The sequence below is a fragment of the Trichomycterus rosablanca genome, chromosome 19 (assembly GCF_030014385.1).
Source record: "Trichomycterus rosablanca isolate fTriRos1 chromosome 19, fTriRos1.hap1, whole genome shotgun sequence".
Lineage (NCBI taxonomy): Eukaryota > Metazoa > Chordata > Actinopteri > Siluriformes > Trichomycteridae > Trichomycterus > Trichomycterus rosablanca.
The window spans coordinates 18,671,971-18,695,580 of NC_086006.1; the positions used below are offsets into that span (position 1 = coordinate 18,671,971).

At 40.7% G+C, this 23,610-nt stretch overlaps 1 protein-coding gene across 1 annotated transcript; it reads left to right on the top strand.

The window, feature by feature from the left end:
• Positions 1 to 23,610, top strand: slco4a1 (solute carrier organic anion transporter family, member 4A1). The gene is made up of 12 exons (XM_063015854.1): positions 1 to 402; positions 2,485 to 2,860; positions 6,713 to 6,803; positions 8,945 to 9,066; positions 9,696 to 9,807; positions 14,643 to 14,797; positions 14,955 to 15,188; positions 17,691 to 17,839; positions 19,539 to 19,714; positions 19,812 to 19,876; positions 20,740 to 20,888; positions 23,431 to 23,610. The coding sequence occupies exons 1-12, from the start codon at positions 1 to 3 to the stop codon at positions 23,608 to 23,610; spliced, it is 2,211 nt and encodes a 736-aa protein (XP_062871924.1).

Here is a 23,610-nt window from a genome sequence, read left to right on the forward strand (position 1 = left end):
ATGCCCCACATGCTTAACAATGACAGTTCCTTCAGCTCCAAGCAGGAACTCTTGGACTTGCAGGATGTTGCCGTGGGCTTCAGTTTGGACTCGCCCAGCCCGGTGGAGTCACCGGTTAACACGCCCATTGGCTCTGCCCTCTGCAGCCCTGCAGGAGATGCCCCTATCAGGACCGTCGATCACCCCGAGACGCCGGTGGGGGTTAATTTTTTGCCATCGGACACTGAGAACCTGTGCGGATGGGGGGCTTTGACCCCTCGCTGCATCCAGATCTTCAACACACCACGCTGGGTGCTCTTCTTTCTGTGTGTGGCCTCCTTCCTCCAAGGCATGATCGTCAACGGCTTCATCAATACCGTCATCACGTCCATCGAGAGGCGCTTTGATCTGCGCAGCTACCAGGTTGGTCTTAAATTTTGTAATTACAACTAAAGTATTTCAGGTGGCGCAGTGGGATTTGCCGCTAGCACATCAGCGTTGAGATTCTAAACTCCTTGGTTTGAAACTCACCGTTGCCACCGGTTGGCTGGGCGTCATCTAGGGGGCATAACTGACAGTGCCTGCAGCGGACTGTAATTAGCTACCGTGTCTGCTAGGGTGGGAAGACCGGACTATGTGGGTGGGGTCTTCAAACGCTGTCCAAGGACCCTGATTAGCAGATAGAGGGGCGTGAGCAGGAAATATACCTTCCTCGAATGCAATCGGGGATCCCCAGCAGCGGAAGACAAGTTGACTACGCAAAAATCGAAAGAAAAATGGAAGAAAATGCATAAATGAATAGAAAGAAAAATAGCAGAAATAATGTGGACACCCTTTTCGTATCACTATATTAAATCAATTATATAAACAAACAGTTTGGGAAAGGCCCCTTGCTGTTCCAGTTTGATTTTGAGCACAAATCAAGGTCCATAAAGACATGGTTTAGAGTGAAAGAAACTTCAGAGCTCTTGCCTCAGTGCTATTTAACCTCTTGAGACCCTGCGGTCACTTATGAGGACATTACATTTTGGCTATGTTATGCCTTATTCCTTGACCTGCTAAACTTAGACCGATTGTCCCCATTAGTGGACACTTTTGTCTGCCATCTAGTGGTAGCAAAAGTACTAGAAAACTAATAAAGTTTGTTTGTTTCTTTATTAAGATTTTAACATTATGTTTTACACTTTGGTTACATTCATGACAGAAACGGTAGTTACTCATTACACAAGATTCAGGTTATATCAAACACAGTCATGGACAATTCAGTGGCTCCAATTAACCTCACTTGCATATCTTTGGACTGTGGGAGGAAATCAGAGCACCCGGGGGAAACCCACACGACAACATGCAAACTCCACAGAGAAAGGACCCGGACCGCCCCATCTGGGGATCGAACCCAGGACCTTCTTGCTGTGACAGTGTGCGACAGTGCTACCCACTGAGCCACCGTGCCACCCAACTAATAAGGTTAAAAACAAAAGGAATAGAAAAAATGCATTGAAAAAATCAAAGCTCGGGTCTCGGGAGGTTAAAACCATTCAGATAAATTGGGAAGCCGACTGAGAGCCAGGCCTTTGATTGAATAGGCAAGAATTCCCGCAAAAATTATTCAAAATCTTGAAATTATTCAAAATTTATCATCTGGTCTATGATAAATACTTATAAATATGATGTGGAAGAAAGTTTGAGAGGAACTAGACTCGAAACTGACTCATCCTCCATGGGCAGCCTAGAGGAATAAACCTTGGGGATAAACAGATGTAGATGGAAATAGAATAAATTAAAAAATGATCATCAATAAGACGAATAATGAGTTTGGCTCAGGTGGTAATAGAATAAGGTCTAGGGAGGGTGGGTGCAGTCACAGCAGATTTCCATGATGTGCGCCATGTATGGCGTCCTTAATTACACAGGATTCTGCCACAGGTATGTGGGACAGTACGCATCAGGACCATCATGGGACTAAATAAGAAATTATGTAGTTGAAATATTGAATTAAAAATCATGAGTCACTTTCAGCATTTAGTAGACGCCGTTATCCAAAGCGATTCACAGTAGTGGAACAGTATACAGTCTGAGCAATTGAGGGTTAAGGGCCTTGCTCAAGGGCCCAACAGCAGCAACCTGGCAGTGAAGGGGCTTGAACCAGCAACTTTCTGATTACTAGTCCAGTACCTTAACCGCTAGGTTACATCTGCCTACAACTGTAATTATAACAGGATAGCTTAAAGGAAGAACCAGAACCACATTAGTGCTCACCTTCCCCAACATCAACAAACCTGAGTGATCGTATGTGAGAGTCAGAACGTCAGCAACAAAACTCAAGGAACCAAACACAGCCTGATAACCCAGCAAAATATTTGATATTTAACAGTGGGCTTTCTTCTTTCTCCATGAAACTCACTTTGATTGTTGCAAAACACTGTTTTACTACAAATGACCTTTTCATTAATTTTGGCATTTATTCCGAACTGACAGTGTATTTTTTTAACACTTTTGTTATAGGCCGGACTAATTGCAAGTTCCTATGACATTGCTGCCTGCTTGTGCCTGGCATTCGTGAGCTATTTCGGCGGGACGGGCCACAAGCCCCGCTGGCTTGGCTGGGGAGTTCTCATTATGGCCGTCGGCTCTCTGGTGTTCGCCCTGCCGCACTTCACCACCCCGCCCTACCAGGCAAGGATACAGGATCGTACTGGGCTGTGCTCGGACAATAACACAGAGTCCTGCCAGAGCAGTAGTGGAAGTGGACTTTCCTCATACCGCTTCATCTTCATGCTGGGTCAGTTTCTGCATGGAGTTGGAGCAACACCCCTGTACACGCTCGGGGTCACTTACCTGGATGAGAACGTCAAGTCCAACTATGCACCCGTTTATATTGGTGAGTGAAAAGCTCGTGTCTGGTTAAAACCAGGGGTTAAAATAAAAATGTGTTTGCTGTTGCTTTTATTTTCAGTGATGATGATATTCCTAGTAGCTGGCCGGCATTATGTCAAATGGGGATTACTAGATGGATGATTTTGGTAATCAAAACATGAGGGTTTTCCAAAAAGTTTTTCCCTCCCGCATCCACAGAATTGTTTGGGAGCAGAGATGTTCACAAGTGACAAAATACAAGTCTGAGTCAAGTCACGTGTCTTTAGGCTAGAGTCAGAGTCAAGTCACGAGTCTTTAGGTTAGAGTCAGAGTCAAGTCACGAGTCTTTATGTTAGAGTCAGAGTCATGTCTCAAGTCTTTAGGTTAGAGTCAGTCATGTCTCAAGTCTTTAGTGTAGAGTCTGACAAGTCACGAGTTAATATAATATACACAAAACATATATTGAAAATGTAGCGTAGAAATAAACAAATAATATGTATGTTCAGATAAAAAACAACAACAGATTAGTGACTGTATTTTGCTGTTTTACTTCGTGCCTTTACTTTCCTAGTCATTGTACAAATGAATGTAATTTCTGTAACAAGAAGGTACCAGTTAAAAGCTTAAACTGACACGTTTTGTTTTCATTGCAAAACAAAAGTGCACGATAAATCACGGCACAGCGGCCAAATTCCAAAACACAGCAAAAAAAATCATAACCACTGCTTAGCTTATGTTCCTCCAGATTCTATTAAATTTATAAGCGTGTGTTGTTCCATTAGGAATATAATCCGTTATTTTGTAAATGTGTGTATAATTAAAAACCTCCAAACGCTAATCAAGTGTTTCACGTGGTTCATCTGTGTAACGTTGCAAACTAAATAAATGCAAATAACAGCATTTCTTACTAAAAATTAAAATCAGAAGGTCTGATTGGTTCTGCAATGACGAATCACGCTTCTCCGCTGGCAATCCGATGGCCGAGTCTGGGTTTGGCGGTTGCCAGGAGAACGGTACGTGTCTAACTGCATTGTGCCAAGTGTAAAGTTTGGTGGAGGGGGGATTATGGTGTGAGGTTGTTTTTCAGGAGTTGGGCTCGGCCCCATAGTTCTAGTGAAAGAAACTCTTTTTGGGAACAGTTTGGGGATGGCCTCTTCCTGTTCCAACATGACTGTGCACCAGTGCACAAAGCAAGGTCCATAAAGACATGGATGAGCGAGTTTGGTGTGGAAGAACTTGACTGGCCTGGACAGAGTCCTGACCTCAACCCGATAGAACACCTATGGGATGAATTAGAGCGGAGAATGTGAGCCATGCCTTCTCGTCCAACATCAGTGTCTGACCTCACAAATGCGCCTTCAGAAGAATGGTCAAACATTCCTACAAACCCACTCCTAAACCTTGTGAAAAGCCTTCCCAAAAGAGTTGAAGCTGTTATAGACATGCGAAGGGTGGACCGACATCATATTAAACCCTATGGATTAAGAATGGGACGTCACTCAAGTTCATATGCGTGTGAAGGCAGACGAGCGAATACTTTTGGCAATATAGCGTAGTTTGTATGACAGGATTCTTTGTTTAACCTTCTCAAAAGGGATGTGCTGTGGTGCACTGTGACCTTTGAGTGAATGCATTTTTTAAGATACTGTGTTGTTGCAGATGGGTGTTGGTGGTGTTATGAAAAAGATTAGCCAATTTTACAACGAGTATTTATAAAAGTAGAGTTTCAAAATGTGCTGTGGTCTGTTGTGACCTGTGAGTAAGTGCATTTTCTGTAAATGGTGTGTAAAAACAGGTCTTGTGTAAGAATGGGTGCTCCGAAACAGAGATGAGTCCAAGTTGCACGTAAGTCGACTTTAGACTCGACTTGGACTCGTTTCAAATGACTCTTGACTCAACTGTTCAAATGACTTGTGAACAACAAGAGTTCCTAGCATCAGCATGTGTTAACATTAGTTAAGTGTGAAAATAATATATATATAAATAAATATATATATATATATATATATATATATATATATATATATATATATATACATATAATAACTACTATTATTATACATTTTCTACTCTCTAATAATGCTCCAGCTGTCTTAACCCGCAACACACGCAACAGGTAAATATTACAGCCAGCTTCCGGCGTAGTGTTGAAGTAATTTTTCCCACTTTTTTCCCCCAATTTTCTCCCCTAATCTAGTCGTGTCCATTTACCCTGAATGCGTCCTCTATACTTATTTGACCCTTCACCGCTGACTGAGGATGCCTCTCAACTGACATACGCCCCCTCCGGCATGTACAGTCAGTACAGACTGAATTTTTCACCTGCACGAGTCGAGTTCATACACCGACGGGCACTGTATACGGAAGGCCACACCCCCATCAGCATTATTCCTCAGCCCTGTACAGGCGCCATCAGTCAGCCAGCAGGGGCCGCAGTTGCACCAGTTATGAGAACCTATGATGCGACTTTTTACCCCTAACCCTGAACAACAGCCAATCGTTGTTCATGCTGCCGCCCAGCCCAGTCGTAAGACAGAGCTGAGATTCGATACAATGTATTCGAAACCCCTACTCCCTACACAGTTTGAAGTTCACTTCATGTGGGCATTTTTGTTACCTTTGGATTGGAATCTCACTTAAAATGGTGGAATACCCCTGAGTGCGCTTCACAGCAACAACTGGGGTGAATGGAACGCTCCTACAGAATTGGCGCTAATGGTTGAAAGACCAATCAGTCCTTCTGATTTTAATTTTGAGTAAGAAATGCTGTTATTTGCATTTATTCAGTTTGCGTCACACAGATGATGTGTCAGTGAAACGCTTGATTGGCTTTCTAATGAGTTCGTGTTTTACTTCACAACCGGGAAAAGTTTGGAGGTTTTAAATTACAAGCACATTTTCAAAATAACGGATTATATTCCTAATGGGACAACACACGGTTATAAATTTAGTAGCATCTGGAAGAACATAAGCTAAGGTAAGCCGTGGTTATGATTTTTTTTGCTGTGTTTAGGATTTTGGCCGCTGTGCTGTGATTTATCGCACACTTTTGTTTTGCAATGAAAACAAAAAACGTATCAGTTTAAGCTTTTAACTGGTACCTTCTTGTTATGGAAATTACATTCATTTGTACAATGACTAGGAAAGTAAAGGCACGAAGTAAAACAGCAAAATACAGTCGCTAATCTGTTGTTGTTTTTATCTGAACTTACATATTTGTTTATTTCTACGCTACATTTCCAATATATGTTTTGTGTAGATTATATTGACTCGTGACTTGACTCGGACTCTAGCCTAAAGACTCGTGACTTGGCTCGGACTCTAGCCTAAAGACTCGTGACTTGGCTCGGACTCTAGCCTAAAGACTCGTGACTTGGCTCGGACTCTAGCCTAAAGACTCGTGACTTGACTCGGACTCTAGCCTAAAGACTCGTGACTTGGCTCGGACTCTAGCCTAAAGACTCGTGACTTGGCTCGGACTCGTATTTTGTGTGAACATCTCTGCTCCGAAGTTATGAACTCTGGGAATAAACTAATTTTTAATAACGTTGAAAAAGCACATCTGTATGGATCATTAAAGATTTTCAGTGAGCTTTGTAATTTTGCCTTTCTCAATCAAGACAGCACTCAGTAGCCCATTTATTGAACCGTTATCTACAAGCTCCACTGGTTTCCACCTCAAACTTCAATAAAACGTCCTGTAATTGTGCTGCACCCCGCTCACCACCATCAAGGCTATAAAAGCATTCTGGCACAATTACTACACACATCCAAAATATAACACGGATGTACATGCCCCAAAACAAAGGAGTAAAGCATCAAAAGACTTTGATCCAACATTCTAACACACTAAGCTAACATTTCTCCTTTTTTCCAGGAATCTTCTATACAGCGGCCATTGTGGGTCCGGCAGCTGGGTATCTGCTGGGCGGCTTCTTCCTCAACATATACACAGAGATCGACCAAACGTGAGTCTTTTGATCAGGGGTCAGTGCGAGCAGAGGGTCTCTGAGTTCATCATGCGACTTGTTAGAAACAATCAGCAGTATTTTCTTCAGCCATAACATTAAACCACCTCCTTGTTTCTACACTCACTGTCCATTTTATCAGCTCCACTTACCATATAAAAGCACTTTGTAGTTCTACAATTACTGACTGTAGTCCATCTGTTTCTCTACATACTTGTTTCACTGCTTTCACCCTGTTCTTCAATGGTCAGGACTCTCCCAGGACCACTACAGAGTAGGTATTATTTGGGTGGTGGATCATTCTCAGCACTGCAGTGACACTGACATGGTGGTGGTGTGTTAGTGTGTTGTGCTGGTATGAGTGGATCAGAGTTTTCAAATACAGTGTCCACTCACCATTCACTCTATTAGACACTCCTACCTAGTTGGTCCACCTTGTAGATGTAAAGTCAGAGACGATCACTCATCTGTTGCTGCTGTTTGAGTCGGTCATCTTATAGATCTTCATCAGTGGACACAGGACGCTACCCACAGGGCACTGTTGGCTGGATATTTTTGGTTGGTGGACTATTCTCAGTCCAGCAGGGACTGCTGCTGTGTCTTATCCACTTATATCAGCACAACACACACTAACACACCACCACCATGTTTGTGTCACTGCTGTGCTGAGAATGATCCACCACCTAAATAATACCTGCTCTGTGGTGGTCCTGGGAGAGTCCTGACCATTGAAGAACAGCATGAAGGGGGCTAAGAAAGCATGCAGAGAAACAGATGGACTACAGTCAGTAATTGTACTAGTAGTAATAATATTAAGTAATAATATTGATAAGAATTAGATAGGTGAGCATATGATCTACTTAATGGACTGGCTCCCTATCTCATGTGTATTTCCACCTCTGTATCTACTGCAGCCTTAATCAAAATGAAGAGCTCAATGAATAAAACCCCAATTCAACAACAACAACAATTTGTATGTGCAGTGATGAGCCGTGTTTACTAACAAAGGTTTTCTGAAGTTGTTTTGAGCCCATGTGAACATATTTCTTACAAATCACGATGTTCTTTAATGCAGTGAGGGATCAAAGGTTTTTGGCTTTGCACTTTATGTACTAATTTTGCTGGAATCTTTTAATACTATTATGGACTGTAGATGGTAAAATCCCTAAATTCCTTGCAAATATGGGTGGAGAAACTATTTGTTTGCATAGTTTTTCACTAAGTCTTCTTTAATCATGACATCATCATGTTTCCAATAATAATAAGATTAGTAATAATAATAATAAAAGTAATAATAATAATAATAATAGTAATAATAATAATGATAATAGTAATAATAATAATAATAAAAGTAGTAGTAATAATAATAATAATAGTAGTAGTAGTAATAATAATAATTATAATAATAATAATAGTAGTAGTAATAATAATAATAATAATAATAATAATAGTAGTAATAATAATAATAGTAATAGTAATAATAATAATAATAATAATAGCAATAATAATAATAGTAATAATAGTAATAATAATAATAATAGTAATAGTAATAATAATAATAGTAATAATAATAGTAGTAATAATAATAATAGTGATAATAATAATGATAATAGTAATAATAATAATAATAATAATAATTATAGTAATAATAATAATAATAGTAATAATAATAATGATAATAGTAATAATAATAATAATAATAATAATAGTAATAATAATAATAATAGTAATAATAATAATAATAATATTAATAATAATAATAATAATCCTAATAATAATAATAATAGTAATAATAACAATAATGATCAGATTTGTTTATTTAGCATGCAGATTGCCTATAAAAATTGTAAATTTATTTTACATGATTACATTGTTAGGGAATTCATGTATGCATCAGTGTGAATTCTTTTAATGATCTTATTCTTCTCAGTACTTCCATTACAGATTAACAAATTATTATTGTTATTATTATTATTATTATTATTATAATACTGGAGCATCATACCTTACAATTTTGAGAAGATGCCAATCATTTTGGCAAGTTATCTAATAGTTTTGTTTAATTACTAAACAATAAAAGAAAAAAACAATGATTTGTGTTCAGCTGTAATTTAAAAGACTTTTTTTTTTTTATCTTTCAGAACCACTCTGACTCCGGAAAACCCATTATGGGTTGGTGCATGGTGGATCGGCTTCCTGGCAGGAGGAGCTGCCGCTCTCATTATTGCTTTGCCCATTCTTGGCTACCCACGGCAGTTACCAGGTACAGCAGTTTTTATTTTGTTATACTCCTGTCCACTCTGATGGCTGGCATTACACCCTTGCTGGCTTCTGGTTGAGAAGGGTCACACACTAGCGCCTGCCTCCTCTGACATTTGTGAAGTCACCAGCTATTTCTTTACACCAGCCGGCCGGATGGAGTAAAAAGAGGATCACAATGAGATCCTGTGTTCCTCTTTACTTACACCGGTGCTTAGACCAGGCAGTGGGAGTTGATGTTGCCAAGGCAATGAGAAACCCTATCCAATCTTCTTTTTTTGTGCCGAGACTGGCACACGCCCCCTCCAACAAGTGCGCAGTAGCTGACTGCATCTTTCACCTGCACAAAGTGAGTTCATATGTGGATCGGCTTTGTGTACGGAGAGTTACACCCTGTACAGGCACCATTAATCAGCCAGCAGAGGGCGTAATTGCATCAGTTATGAGGTCCCCTCTGGCACCCTGCCCTTGAACAACAGCCAATCGTTGTTCGTGTAGGTGTAAAAACTAACCCTGTAAATTACCTTTAATTGCATGCCAATGCTAGTTACAGCATGTAAGCAATTACACATATGATTTAAATAAACAACCAGTACTAAATACTAAATACCAACTTGTCTCTCACATACACAGGCTCTCAACGCTATATGGCCATGCGTGTGTCTGAAGCTCATCAGCTAAAGGATGGCAGTCAGGTGACAGCCTCTGATCCTCAGTTTGGCAAGACGGTAAAGGACATGCCCAGGTACAGTAAATTAAGGGAAGGTACAGGGAGTAAAAGAAGCTCAACCTAACACTAAAAATTAGGAAAAGTGTATGCTATCTGTGTACTCTTATTTTTATTCTAGCGTTCAGTAGTTACATTTTCGAGGGTGGCACGGTGGCTAAGTGGGTAGCACTGTCGCCTCACAGCAAGAAGGTCCTGGGTTCGATCCCCAGGTGGGGAGATCCGGGTCCTTTCTGTGCAGAGTTTGCTTGTTCTCCCCGTGTCCACGTGGGTTTCCTCCGGGTGCTCCGGTTTCCTCCCACAGTCCAAAAACATGCCACAAGGCTAATTGGAAACACTGAATTGTCCTATAGATACCCAGCCGCTAGATGCACAAACACAGTGCATTGTAGTGCCGGTCCCAAGCCCGGATAAAATAGGGAGGGTTGTGTCAGGAAGGGCATCCGGCGTAAAAATTGTGCCAAATCAATAATGCAGATCACAATCCACCGAGAGCCGACCCCGCAACCGAACCGGACAAAGGCCGAGGAAGAAGAACAAGTAGTTACAGTTTCCTATAATTATTAATGTAATGTTACTATAGTAAGCTGAAATAAGCAGAAATATAATAAGTGCTATAATGTACAATACGTGCAGTAGATTATGTCCTATTATGTCATAAAATTGTGCTGAAATAAGTGAGAACTAGGAGGTACGACAGCCATGCGGGCTCTCTTGGAACACTCCTCACCTTAACAAACCTCTATAATCATTTGTGAGAGGCAGAACAACATCTGCCCTGATCAACACAAATCTCTATGGCCCTGATTCCCAAGTTCTGCACCTTTGTCTAAAGCCAGGGTGGACAGTCCTGATTCTAGAGGGCTGAAACTCACACAGCCAGATGACCCGACATATCATATTCCAAACCAGGTGAGCAGGTGGGACAGAACATGAGAGCACTAGACTGCCCATACCCCAGACCCCCAGAACTGAAACCATACAGCTCTGTGCGCCCAGTTCGAAGCTTGGTGTTGCCACCGGCCGGCTGGGCGCCATCTGGCGGGCATAATTGGCAGTGCCTGCAGCAGATACTAATTGGCGACCGTATCTGCAGGGTGGGGGCCGGACTATGTGTGGGTGGGTCTTCATACGCTGTGTAAGGACCCTGATTGGCAGAAGAGACGTTCGTGAAAGAAAGCACGGGCGAGAAGAGGAGGGCTGTACACGTGTGAAAAAGGCATGGGCGGCGGCGTGCTCTCTCTGGATGCGATCTGGTGTCTCTCAGCAGCGGAAGACAAGAACTGAGTGCGCTAAATCTGGAGAAAAATGGGGAGAAAAATTCATTTAAAAAAAAAAGGTTTTTCTGTAAACTTTGGCATCCGGCGTATCCCATTCATCAATAGAAATGATCCCTGTAACCACACTGTCCAGATGATACTTCTTCTTTCTCACACATACCCTTTTAGCACTTTGTTTAGTGTGTTAATCTTCCTCTAGCCTTTTATAAAAGCACCAAACACTCTAGACTATGTCTTAAATATTTTTGGTTAAAGCACTATTCTCCTCCTAACATTGACACTGTGGTGTTTAACAATGCCAACAATAAAGCTGCAGCCGCTACACTTATACAGGTACACACAGTACCATGTGATTACCAAACTTGTGTCATTGCAGTGTGCTGAGTGGTTCACCACCCTAATAACATCTGGCCAAGTGGGTGTCCTCTGGGGGTCCCTTTTAATTAATAAGTGCTGTACAAGGTGTACCTAACAGATTTGCTAATTGCATACCAACAAAGCTCATCTATATAGTAGGTGTAATAACCAATGTATGTTCATATCAGATGGGTGTTCCTAATAAAGTGCTCAGTGAGTGGATATTTTTGCTTTACTGCTGCATTAAAAAGCTTTTACTGCAGTGGACCAGAATGGCCGTTAAAAAAAACTTGGTTCTGAGGTCATCAAACTTTGTTTTTCTCTGTACATGTGGATGTTTTTAATCAGTGCTGCTCTGAAAGATCCAGTCAAGATCCATCTTGACAAACGATGAGAGTAGTTATTAGTTATTAGTTATTAGTTTTCACTCTAATGGTACTTCATGAAGCCAGGATTTTTGGTAAACGGCTCTAGCTAGAATTGGTTCCATTAGTGCCTAGCAACATTTAGTGATTTTGTGATTAGAATAAACAAAAGGGTAAAGGTCAAATAAAGAAGTACACAGTTTTAATGAAGAAGGAAACAAAAACGGACAGTGTAGCAGAGAATGAAACCACACACTGAGAGCAGATGTTGAAGCACAATAGAAGTACTGAGATATGAAATTGTTTGGTTAGGTTTAAAAACACTTTCTGGCTCAGTTCCTTTCATTTTTGGCTTTATGTAATTCTCTGGGCTGCTTATGAATAAAATAAAAAGAACTGAGTGTATTGAACTTGGTGTGTAACATTTGCTTGCTTTGTTACAATCTACAAAAATGTACAAAGCTTTCATTGCCATATAATCCAGTTAAATAATCCAGTGACATGCACTCTGCCTGCTGTTTCACCATGTTGCCCCAATCATTTTGGTATCAAAATGGAAAATCAGCTTTACCTACTGTTTAAACAAACAGATAAGTAAGGAAAGAGTTTGAGATGTTGATTTACATTTTACATTTACAGCACTTGCATTTATCCAAAGCGACTTAGTATTGCGACCATATACAGTCCAAGCAGTTGAGGGTTAGGGGTCTTGCTCAAGGACCCAACTGTGGTAATCCAGCAGATGTGGGGCTTGAACCAGTGACCTTCTGATTATTAGTCCTGAACCTTGACCACTGAGCTACCACTATCCTGATTTAATATACAGATTGTTTGTTTATTGTTTGTTTATTAGGGTTTAACGTCATGTTTTACTCTTTGGTTACATTCATGACAGGAACGGTAGTTACTCATTACACAAGGTTCATCAGTTCACAGGGTTATATCAAACACAGTCATGCACAATTTTGTATCTCCAATTCACCTCATTTGCATGTCTTTGGACTGTAGGAGGAAACCGGAGCTCCCGGAGTAAACCCACACGGACACGGGGAGAACATGCAAACTCCACACAGAAAGGACCCGGACCGCCTCACCTGGGGATCGAACCCAGGATCTTCTTGCTGTGAGGCGACAGTGCTACCCACTAAGCCACTGTGCCGCCCAATATACAGATTGTACAGAGAAGTCCAAAAGTTGGAGATGTCTAGTAAAATGCTTCTATTTTACATTTTCCCCCATTTAAATAGGTGGGTAGCACTGTCGCCTCACAGCAAGAAGGTCCTGGGTTCGATCCCCAGGTGGGGAGGTCCGGGTCCTTTCTGTGTGGAGTTTGCATGTTCCCCCTGTGTCTGTGTGGGTTTTTTCCCACAGTCCAAAAACATGCAGTCAGGTTAATTGGAGACACTGAATTGCCCTTTAAGTCAATGTGTGTGTGTGTGTGTGTGTGTCTGCCCTGTGACCTCCAAACCTTGACTCTCCCGCCACTATACTTCACAGTTTAAATAGGGTTTAAATAGGGTTTTTTTTTTTAATCCAAACCCAGCATTGCACAGTTTTGTCAAGTAGTCTTCTCAAAGAACATTGCCTCAGAAGCACTGTTGAACATCCACTTGGTCTATTGTTAACGTGACGTGTTTATTTTTCTGTTATTAAAACATACTTTTTGCTTAATAAGCTGGAGCACGTTGGACAGATGTCTGCCTTATTGGGATAAAATTATGACATTACAGTAGACCCTTGACTTACGAATTTAATTGGTTCCTATGGGCTGTTCTTAAGTCAGAATGTTCATTAGTTAAATCTATTTTTCCCATAAGAAATAATGTAAATAGAATTAATCTGTGCCAGACCTCCCAAACCCCCCCTTACCTAACCTTTTTAATGTCTTAAATGGTCTTTTTTTGTTATAAATACAAGTATATTCCCTTAATCTTAAATTATAGAATAGACATTACTGTAATAAACAATAATAAACAATAATAAACAGTAGTACTGTACATAAAAACACACCACATTTCAGTACAGTACGTGTGCTGTACCATACACCATAATACATTTCCTTCTTTTTTATATAAAATTTATCTACTAGAAACAACAACTCTCATATTTCTCTATTATTTCCTTCTTTATTTCAGTAGTGTTGTATTTTGTAGGTGTAATTGCATGAAAGAAAGAATACTTTACTGAGCTGAATTCCTTCTTCTCTCTCACTCACTGTCCCCTCTGTCTGATACACAGTGATATCTACTGGCAGGAGTAATTATTCAACACAACAAATAGCGATTTTTTTCATTTTCTCAGCACTGCGCTTCCTCTGCACATTCTTTGGGGACATTTTAATATTGAATTTAAAAAAATATAAAAAAACACCGTCCGCTGTCCGAATGTTCGCTCACTGTATATACAGTATATACTGTATATATATATATATATATAGAGAGAGAGAGAGAGAGAGAGAGAGAGAGAGAGAGAGAGAGAGAGAGAGAGAGAGAGAGAGAGAGAGAGAGAGAGACGGTTGGAGTCAACTTGTTCGTGACGTCACGTGTTTTGCGAATTTCTGTTTGTAATCTGAAATTTGTACGTACATTAAGTTGAAAAAGATCGTTCGTAACCAGAAATGTTCGTATGGTACACCGTTCGTAACTCAAGGGTCTACTGTATATGTATAGACTCTGGATCCATTCATTTATACTTTATACTCACATGTTGGTGCAAAGTGGATAGAAAGAGGTCTGGTTTAAATGAAATTATTAACGTGTTAATAGAAATAACCATCCGGCTGTCATAGTGTTTCATTTTAGGAGTCATGTGACCATTCCAGGACTCTTTCTCTCTCTCTCCCTCTCTTCAGGTCAGTTTTGCTCCTGTTTAAAAACCCCACATTTATTTTCCTGTGTCTGGCTGGTGCTACAGAAGCCACTCTCATAGCTGGCATGTCCACATTTGGGCCCAAGTTCCTGGAGTCTCAGTTCAGCCTCAGTGCCTCTGAGGCAGCCACTTGGTTCGGTAAGGTGGTCACACTGACCTGTTATTGATTTTATTCACAGATTTTATGTGAATATAGCATTTAAAGTATTTTTTTTTAAGACAGCCAGGGTGATACATTAGGCCCTGCATTGAGATGCATCACATGCTCACACACACACACAATCTTTTCCCTAAGGCTACATGGTGGTTCCTGCTGGCGGAGGTGGCACCTTCCTGGGTGGTTACATTGTGAAGAAGCTGAACCTGCGCTGCCGTGGCATCATTCGCTTCTGCATGCTGTGTGCCCTGGTGAGCCTGGTTGCTATTTTTGTTTTTTTTCTGCACTGCCCTAATGTGCCCATGGCCGGAGTGACTGGACCTTACCACGGCAGCTATCAGCACACCAGCTCCTTATACACTCAGCTCCATGGCAACAGCAGCAGGTATGACATTCTCTACAGGCCTTCTTATATATATTTTTTTCTATGCCCAGTCGTGAAGCATCACCAGGTCTTCATTTAACCATGTGTTTGAAAGTGTCACAAATGAAAAATGCTCATCTTATATAAATGACATTTTTTATTGGTTAATTAACTGTATTATATCTAGGTTATAAAGCTAGCTTTAATACATTGATGTGGACGATGCATCAGCTGGATATATATATCTATCTATATTTACAGTGGGGCCAAAAAGTATTTAGTCAGCCACTGATTGTGCAGGTTCTCCTACTTAGAAAGTTGAGAGAGGTCTGTAATTTTCATCATAGGTACACTTCAACTATGAGAGACAAAATGATGAGAAAAATCCAGGAAATCACATTGTAGGATTTTTAAAGAATTTATTTGTAAATTATGGTGGAAAATAAGTATTTGGTCAATAACAAAAGTTCAGCTCAATACTTTGTAACATAACCTTTGTTGGCAATGACAGAGGTCAAACGTTTCCTGTAAGTCTTCACCAGGTTTGCACACACTGTAGCTGGTATTTTGGCCCATTCCTCCATGCAGATCTCCTCTAGAGCAGTGATGTTTTGGGGCTGTCGCTGGGCAACACGGACTCCACAAATTTTCTATGGGGTTGAGGTCTGGAGACTGGCTAGGCCACTCCAGGACCTTGAAATGCTTTTTACGGAGCCACTCCTTCGTTGCCCGAGCGGTGTGTTTGGAATCATTGTCATGCTGGAAGACCCAGCCATGTTCCATCTTCAATGCTCTCACTGATGGAAGGAGGTTTTGGCTTAAAATCTCACGATACATGGCCCCGTTAATTCTTCCCTTAACACGGATCAGTCGTCCTGTCCCCTTTGCAGAAAAACAGCCCCAAAGCATGATGTTTCCACCCCCATGCTTCTTCTTCTTCCTCCAAACACGACGAGTTGAGTTTTTACCAAAAAGTTCCATTTTGGTTTGATCTGACCACATGATATTCTCCCAATCCTCTTCTGGATCATCTATATGCTCTCTGGCAAACTTCAGACGGGCCTGGACATGTACTGGCTTAAGCAGGGGGACACGCCTGGCACTGCAGGATTTGAGTCCCTCTCGGCGTAGTGTGTTACTGATGGTAGCCTTTGTTACTTTGGTCCCAGCTCTCTGCAGGTCATTCATCAGGTCCCTCCGTGTAGTTCTGGGATTTTTGCTCACCGTTCTCATGATCATTTTGACCACACGGGATGAGATCGAGGGAGATTATCAGTGGTCTTGTATGTCTTCCATTTTCTTACAATTGCTCCCACAGTTGATTTATTCACACCAACCTGCTTGCCTATTGTAGATTCACTCTTCCCAGCCTGGTGCAGGTCTACAATTTTCTTCCTGGTGTCCTTCGACAGCTCTTTGGTCTTGGCCATGGTTGAGTTTGGAGTCTGACTGTTTGAGGCTGTGGACAGGTGTCTTTTATACAGATAACGAGGTCAAACAGGTGCCATTAATACAGGTAACGAGTGGAGGACAGAAGAGCTTCTTAAAGAAGAAGTTACAGGTCTGTGAGAGCCAGAAATCTTGCTTGTTTGTTATTGACCAAATACTTATTTTCCACCATAATTTACAAATAAATTCTTAAAAAATCCTACAATGTGATTTCCTGGATTTTTTTTTCTCATTTTGTCTCCCATAGTTGAAGTGTACCTATGATGAAAATTACAGACCTCTCTCATCTTTCTAAGTAGGAGAACCTGCACAATCAGTGGCTGACTAAATACTTTTTGACCCCACTGTATATACTGTGTGTATATATATATATATAACATTAAAACCACCTTCTTGTTTCTATACTCACTGTCCATTTTATCAGCTTTACTTACCCAACAGAAGCACCTTGTAGTTCTACAATTACTGACTGTAGTCCATCTGTTTCTCTACATGCTTTGTTAGCCCCCTCTCATGCTGTTGTGCTGGTATGAGTGGATAAGACACAGCAGCGCTGATGAAGTTTTTAAACACCTCACTGTCACTGCTGGACTGAGAATAGTCCACCAACCAAAAATATCCCAGTTATCCCAACCCAGTTATCTGGCTTTATTGGTTTAGCCCATATTACAGTCACAGAGGCCTTTATGCCTGCCGATATCTCCTGGATTTATTATATAATTTAATTTTACCATGTAATATATCCCCAATAGTGACACTGGATACAAATGTGTTTCCATTTACATTTCTGGAGGATGGACACAATGTTTTGGCTTATCAGTGTATATGTAAACATTCCAAAAGTCACTGTTATAATAACTGTGAGGCCTTAGCAGCTTTTAAGTATGAATTTCCTACAAATAAAATAACACCAGGATCTAAAACTGTATTTTATATTATTTTATGTATTTTATATCACTCTGTCAACAGGTTCACTCGATCTCAGAACATGTGGGCTAATTACACACTCATCTTTTTCATCTGTCTCTCTTACTGTCTGTGTTTCAGGTCTGTTGTAGAAGGAAATCTGACAGTAGGCTGTAATGCAGGATGTCACTGTGTGAAGGAACTGTATAACCCAGTGTGTGGAGCTGATGGTATTATGTACTACTCCCCCTGCCATGCTGGCTGCAGTGCTGTTAACCGTACGCACAGACACGCAGAGAAACAGGTACTGCAGACAAGCCACACAGTCAGCAGTGCTCATGTATGATGATGTAGATTATTGGTTCTCAAAGTGGCATCTGGGGACTTCATGATGTGGTGTTTACTCTTTTTTTTTTTGTATTAACTAGAATGAGTGTTAAAATAAGCCAATAGAGACATGATATATGACACCAGAGATGTTCACGAGTCACAAAATACGAGTCCGAGTCAAGTCACGAGTCTTTAGACTAGAGTCCGAGTCAATATAATATACACAAAACATATATTGGAAATGTAGCGTAGAAATAAACAAATAATCTGTAATTTCAGATAAAAACAACAACAGATTAGCAACTGTATTTTACTGTTTTACTTAGTGTCTTTAGTTTCCTAGTCATTGTGCAAATGAATGTAATTTCTGTAACAAGAAGGTACCAGTTAAAAGCTTAAACTGATACGTTTAGTTTTCATGGCAAAACAAAAACGCGCGATAAATCATGGCACAGCGGCCAAAATCCAGAACACAGCAAAAAAAAATCATAACCACTGCTTACCTTAGCTTATGTTCTTCCAGATGCTATTAAATTTATAAGCGTGTGTCCAATTAGGAATATAATCCGTTATTTTGTAAATGTGCTTATAATTAAAAACCTCCAAACTTTTCCCGGTTGTGAAGTAAAACACGAACTCATTAGAAAGCCAATCAAGCGTTTCATTGACACATCATCTGTGTGATGCAAACTGAATAAATGCAAATAACAGCATTACTTACTAAAAATTTTAATCAGAAGGTTTGATTGGTTCAGAAATTGGTCTTTCAACTATTAGTGCCAATTCTGTCAGAGCATTCCATTCACCCAGTTGTTCCTATGAAGTGCACTACGTAAGGTATTCCCACTTTTCCAAAGGTAACGAAAATGTTCAAATGAAGTGAACTTCAAACTGTGTAGGGAGTAGGGAGCGACGCTTCATCACTACGCCGGAAGCTGGCTGTAACATTTACCCATTGCGTGCGTTGCGGGTTAAGGCGACCAAAGCGGGTTAATTGTCACACGTAACACATACTGATGCTAGAAACTTTTGTTGTTTACAGGTCATTTTTTGCGAGTCATGAGTTGAGTCAGAGTCATTTGAAACGAGTCCGACTCGCGTTTATAAATAGCCAGTTTTTCATAAATAGCCAACTACCATGTAATAAGGATGTGAATTCTATTTTTCATAGTTGTGCACTAAAAGGCTTTTTTTTTTAACAATACAGGAAAACTATTCTTATAAATACATTTTTAATATTTTATTATAGTTATTATGATAGTATTTTATTTGACTGGTCACTTGAATGGAAGGAATTTAACATGAATGCACCCTGGATTTTAAAAAGTTGTAAATGAAGTACAGTCTCATTAATGTAAAACACATTAAAGCTGAGCTTATAGCTCCCCCTTGTGGAGGAACTTCTACCTGCTAAATCTGAGTCACTGAATCAGTTTCAAGCCAGAACAATGAACCTTCTAATAAGAAAAATCACTAAGAAAATCCATAATTATTCATATTGAAATGTCAGGTCACATTTTAAACTTAAAATAATCCATTATTGTGTGGACTAGGCCATAATATTTAGAGTTAAAAAATTACAAATTAAAAACTGAAATCTTTGTATATGTATTAAAGTATTCAGACCCTTTGTTCTCATGTGCATCAAAGTGTTTTTCTCTGTGTGTGTTTAGGTGTTCACAGGCTGTAGCTGTATAGTGGGTAACATGTCCAGGGGTGAGGATGGCATAGCTGTAGCAGGAAAGTGTAGCTCCTCCTGTAACCACATGCCAGCCTTCCTCACCTTCTTCTTCATCATCATCTGCTTTACTTTCCTCTGCAGCATCCCAGCTCTTACTGCCACACTCCGGTACAGTTCACTTTACACAGACTGGTTCTTTGTTCCACACATGTAATTATAGCACTTTATTAGAGCTGTGCCTGAAGCTCTTTGATTTCTTCTTTAGGTGTGTTCCTGACAGCCAGAGATCTTTTGGACTGGGCATCCAGTGGATTGTGGTGCGAACACTTGGTATGCTACAGTTTATTAGTTCCAGCTAGTTTTTCAGTGTAAATAGCTAAATCTAGCAAAGGGGGTGCAGCGGTCTAATAGGCTAGCCTATTAGTCAAACGCCGGTCAACACACACAACTGGCCATGTCTGAGGGAGGGAAGGCTGGATAGTGTGTGGCCTTCTTGCTGCTTTAACAGTGACTCCTACTGATATGGATGTTTATTCCTGAAACATATAATTTATTATTTTGACTATATTAATATGCACAAAATTTATTTAAATGATAAATGTACATGTTAATAAATACAAAATGAAGGCAGAGCAAACCTGATTATTTAAATATATATATTATGTAGCTGTAGCCTAGTGGTTAAGGTACTGGACTAGTAATCAGAAGGTTGTCGGTTCAAGCCTCACCTCTGCCGGGTTGCAACTGTTGGGCCCTTGAGCAAGGCCCTTAACCCTCAATTGCTTAGACTGTATACTGTCACAACTGTAAGTCGCTTTGGATAAACGACCCAAAACATTCCAGTAAATCCACCAAGGACTGGCTCAAAAGAAAGAAATGGAGAGTTCTGGAATGGCCAAGTCCAAGCCCTGATCTTAATCCTATTGAGATGCTGTGGGGTGAATACAAACAGGCTGTGCATGCAAGAAACCCCTCAAACCTCACACAGCTGAAGAAATTCTGCATGGAAAAGAGGGAAAAACTTCCTCCCAGTTTGTCAGAGACTGGTAGATGGTTATAGGAAACGTCTAATTGAGGAGTCATGTCACCCACCCATAGTTCAAAATGTACTATTATTCTAAATTAACCTAAACACTGCATTCAAAAGGCCAGCATCCGAACTTTAATTAACACACACTTATGTGGCACTACAGGTGGCATCCCGGGTCCGATCGCGTTCGGCTCAGTGATTGACATCTCGTGCCTGCTGTGGCAGGAACAGTGCGGAGAACAAGGATCCTGTTACCTTTACCAGAACTCTGCAATGAGCCAATATACACTCATCGCTGGCATCATCTACAAGGTAACATTACACATTGAACACGCACTAACACACTGGCTGATCTTACCTTTACTTGGCTTATATTTCCAAGTACAGACAAGTCTTTCTCAAAAAAAAGTTGCTATGTACGCTTGACCTTTGTTTGGTATTTGATTATGTGAGGTTGGTTGGGAAGCTGTGGTGTTTAGTAATTTTGAGGGCTGCTACAGATGTGTGATGGACCTGGGTCACTCGGGAACAGATATTTTCTTAATTATAAACTGCTCCAGTGTTGATTTGGAGGAGTTCTTCAATTTCTTACACATTTTAAGATCTTTGGCAAATGTTTGACAAACTTTTGAAACTTAAATATATTTGTATATATAATGAATTCAGAAAGTGTTTAGACCCCTTTACTTTATTTTTACTCATCATTGTACACTTAATCACTCATAATGTCAAAGTGAAAACAAGTTTTTATAGTTTTAGAGTAAAAATTATTAGAAATTAAAAACTAAAAACTATATTAGTAATTATTAAAGTATTCAGATCCCTTCCTGTGGCACTTTAAACTGTGCCCATGTGTATTATAATTTTATTTATTATTTTTTAGATGTGTCTAGATACCTATCTGTAGACTACCTGTTGCAAGTTAAAGCTTGATTAAGCTTTGTTTGGAAAGGGACACCTCCTGATCTAGGCATTGTGGCTGTAGTTTAATCTACAGTGTATCACAAAAGTGAGTACACCCCTCACATTTCTGCAAATATTTCATTATATCTTTTCATGGGACAACACTATAGACATGAAACTTGGATATAATTTAGAGTAGTCAGTGTACAGCTTGTATAGCAGTGCAGATTTACTGTCTTCTGAAAATAACTCAACACACAGCCATTAATGTCTAAATAGCTGGCAACATAAGTGAGTACACCCCACAGTGAACATGTCCAAATTGTGCCCAAATGTGTCGTTGTCCCTCCCTGGTGTCATGTGTCAAGGTCCCAGGTGTAAATGGGGAGCAGGGCTGTTAAATTTGGTGTTTTGGGTACAATTCTCTCATACTGGCCACTGGATATTCAACATGGCACCTCATGGCAAAGAACTCTCTGAGGATGTGAGAAATAGAATTGTTGCTCTCCAAAAAGATGGCCTGGGCTATAAGAGGATTGCTAACACCCTGAAACTGAGCTACAGCATGGTGGCCAAGGTCATACAGCGGTTTTCCAGGACAGGTTCCACTCGGAACAGGCTTCGCCAGGGTCGACCAAAGAAGTTGAGTCCACGTGTTCGGCGTCATATCCAGAGGTTGGCTTTAAAAAATAGACACATGAGTGCTGCCAGCATTGCTGCAGAGGTTGAAGACGTGGGAGGTCAGCCTGTCAGTGCTCAGACCATACGCCGCACACTGCATCAACTCGGTCTGCATGGTCGTCATCCCAGAAGGAAGCTGACGCACAAGAAAGCCAGCAAACAATTTGCTGAAGACAAGCAGTCCAAGAACATGGATTACTGGAATGCCCTGTGGTCTGACGAGACCAAGATAAACTTGTTTGGCTCAGATGGTGTCCAGCATGTGTGGCGGCGCCCTGGTGAGAAGTACCAAGACAACTGTGTCTTGCCTACAGTCAAGCATGGTGGTGGTAGCATCATGGTCTTGGGCTGCATGAGTGTTGCTGGCACTGGGGAGCTGCAGTTCATTGAGGGAAACATGAATTCCAACATGTACTGTGACATTCTGAAACAGAGCATGATCCCCTCCCTTCGAAAACTGGGCCTCATGGCAGTTTTCCAACAGGATAACGACCCCAAACACAACCTCCAAGATGACAACTGCCTTGCTGAGGAAGCTGAAGGTAAAGGTGATGGACTAAACCCAATTGAGCACCTGTGGCGCATCCTCAAGTGGAAGGTGGAGGAGTTCAAGGTGTCTAACATCCACCAGCTCCGTGATGTCATCATGGAGGAGTGGAAGAGGATTCCAGTAGCAACCTGTGCAGCTCTGGTGAATTCCATGCCCAGGAGGGTTAAGGCAGTGCTGGATAATAATGGTGGTCACACAAAATATTGACACTTTGGGCACAATTTGGACATGTTCACTGTGGGGTGTACTCACTTATGTTGCCAGACATTTAGACATTAATGGCTGTGTGTTGAGTTATTTTCAGAAGACAGTAAATCTACACTGCTATACAAGCTGTACACTGACTACTCTAAGTTATATCCAAGTTTCATGTCTATAGTGTTGTCCCATGAAAAGATATAATGAAATATTTGCAGAAATGTGAGGGGTGTACTCACTTTTGTGATACACTGTATATGTTTGTACTTCTTTATAATAAACTAACCCAAGATGTTCAGTGCCTTTACGATCATCTTGTATTGGTCTCAGATCACAAGTTCTCTGTGACTTCTTGACTTCTTGATTTTGACTTCTTTTGTGAACAGTTTCTACCACACTGATAGACCTCACAAAGAAATTGGCTATTTATCACTCTTCAGTAATTGAAAAGTTTACAGCTACAAGTTTCTACAAGATCTAGCTTATGGCACTAAATACAGGCCATCTTTTCCTCCCTCTCAGGTTTTGGGCACCGTGTTCTTCATGTTGGCAAGTGTGCTGTACCAGCCTCCTCCAGAATCTCCTCAGAGTAGTTGTGAGAACACAGACCAAAGTGCAGGAGGTCGCGTCTTAGAGGGTGAAGATCTACCGATCAAAGACCTGCCACCTGAGATCATAGCCAATGTTCATGCCAGGCTGTGA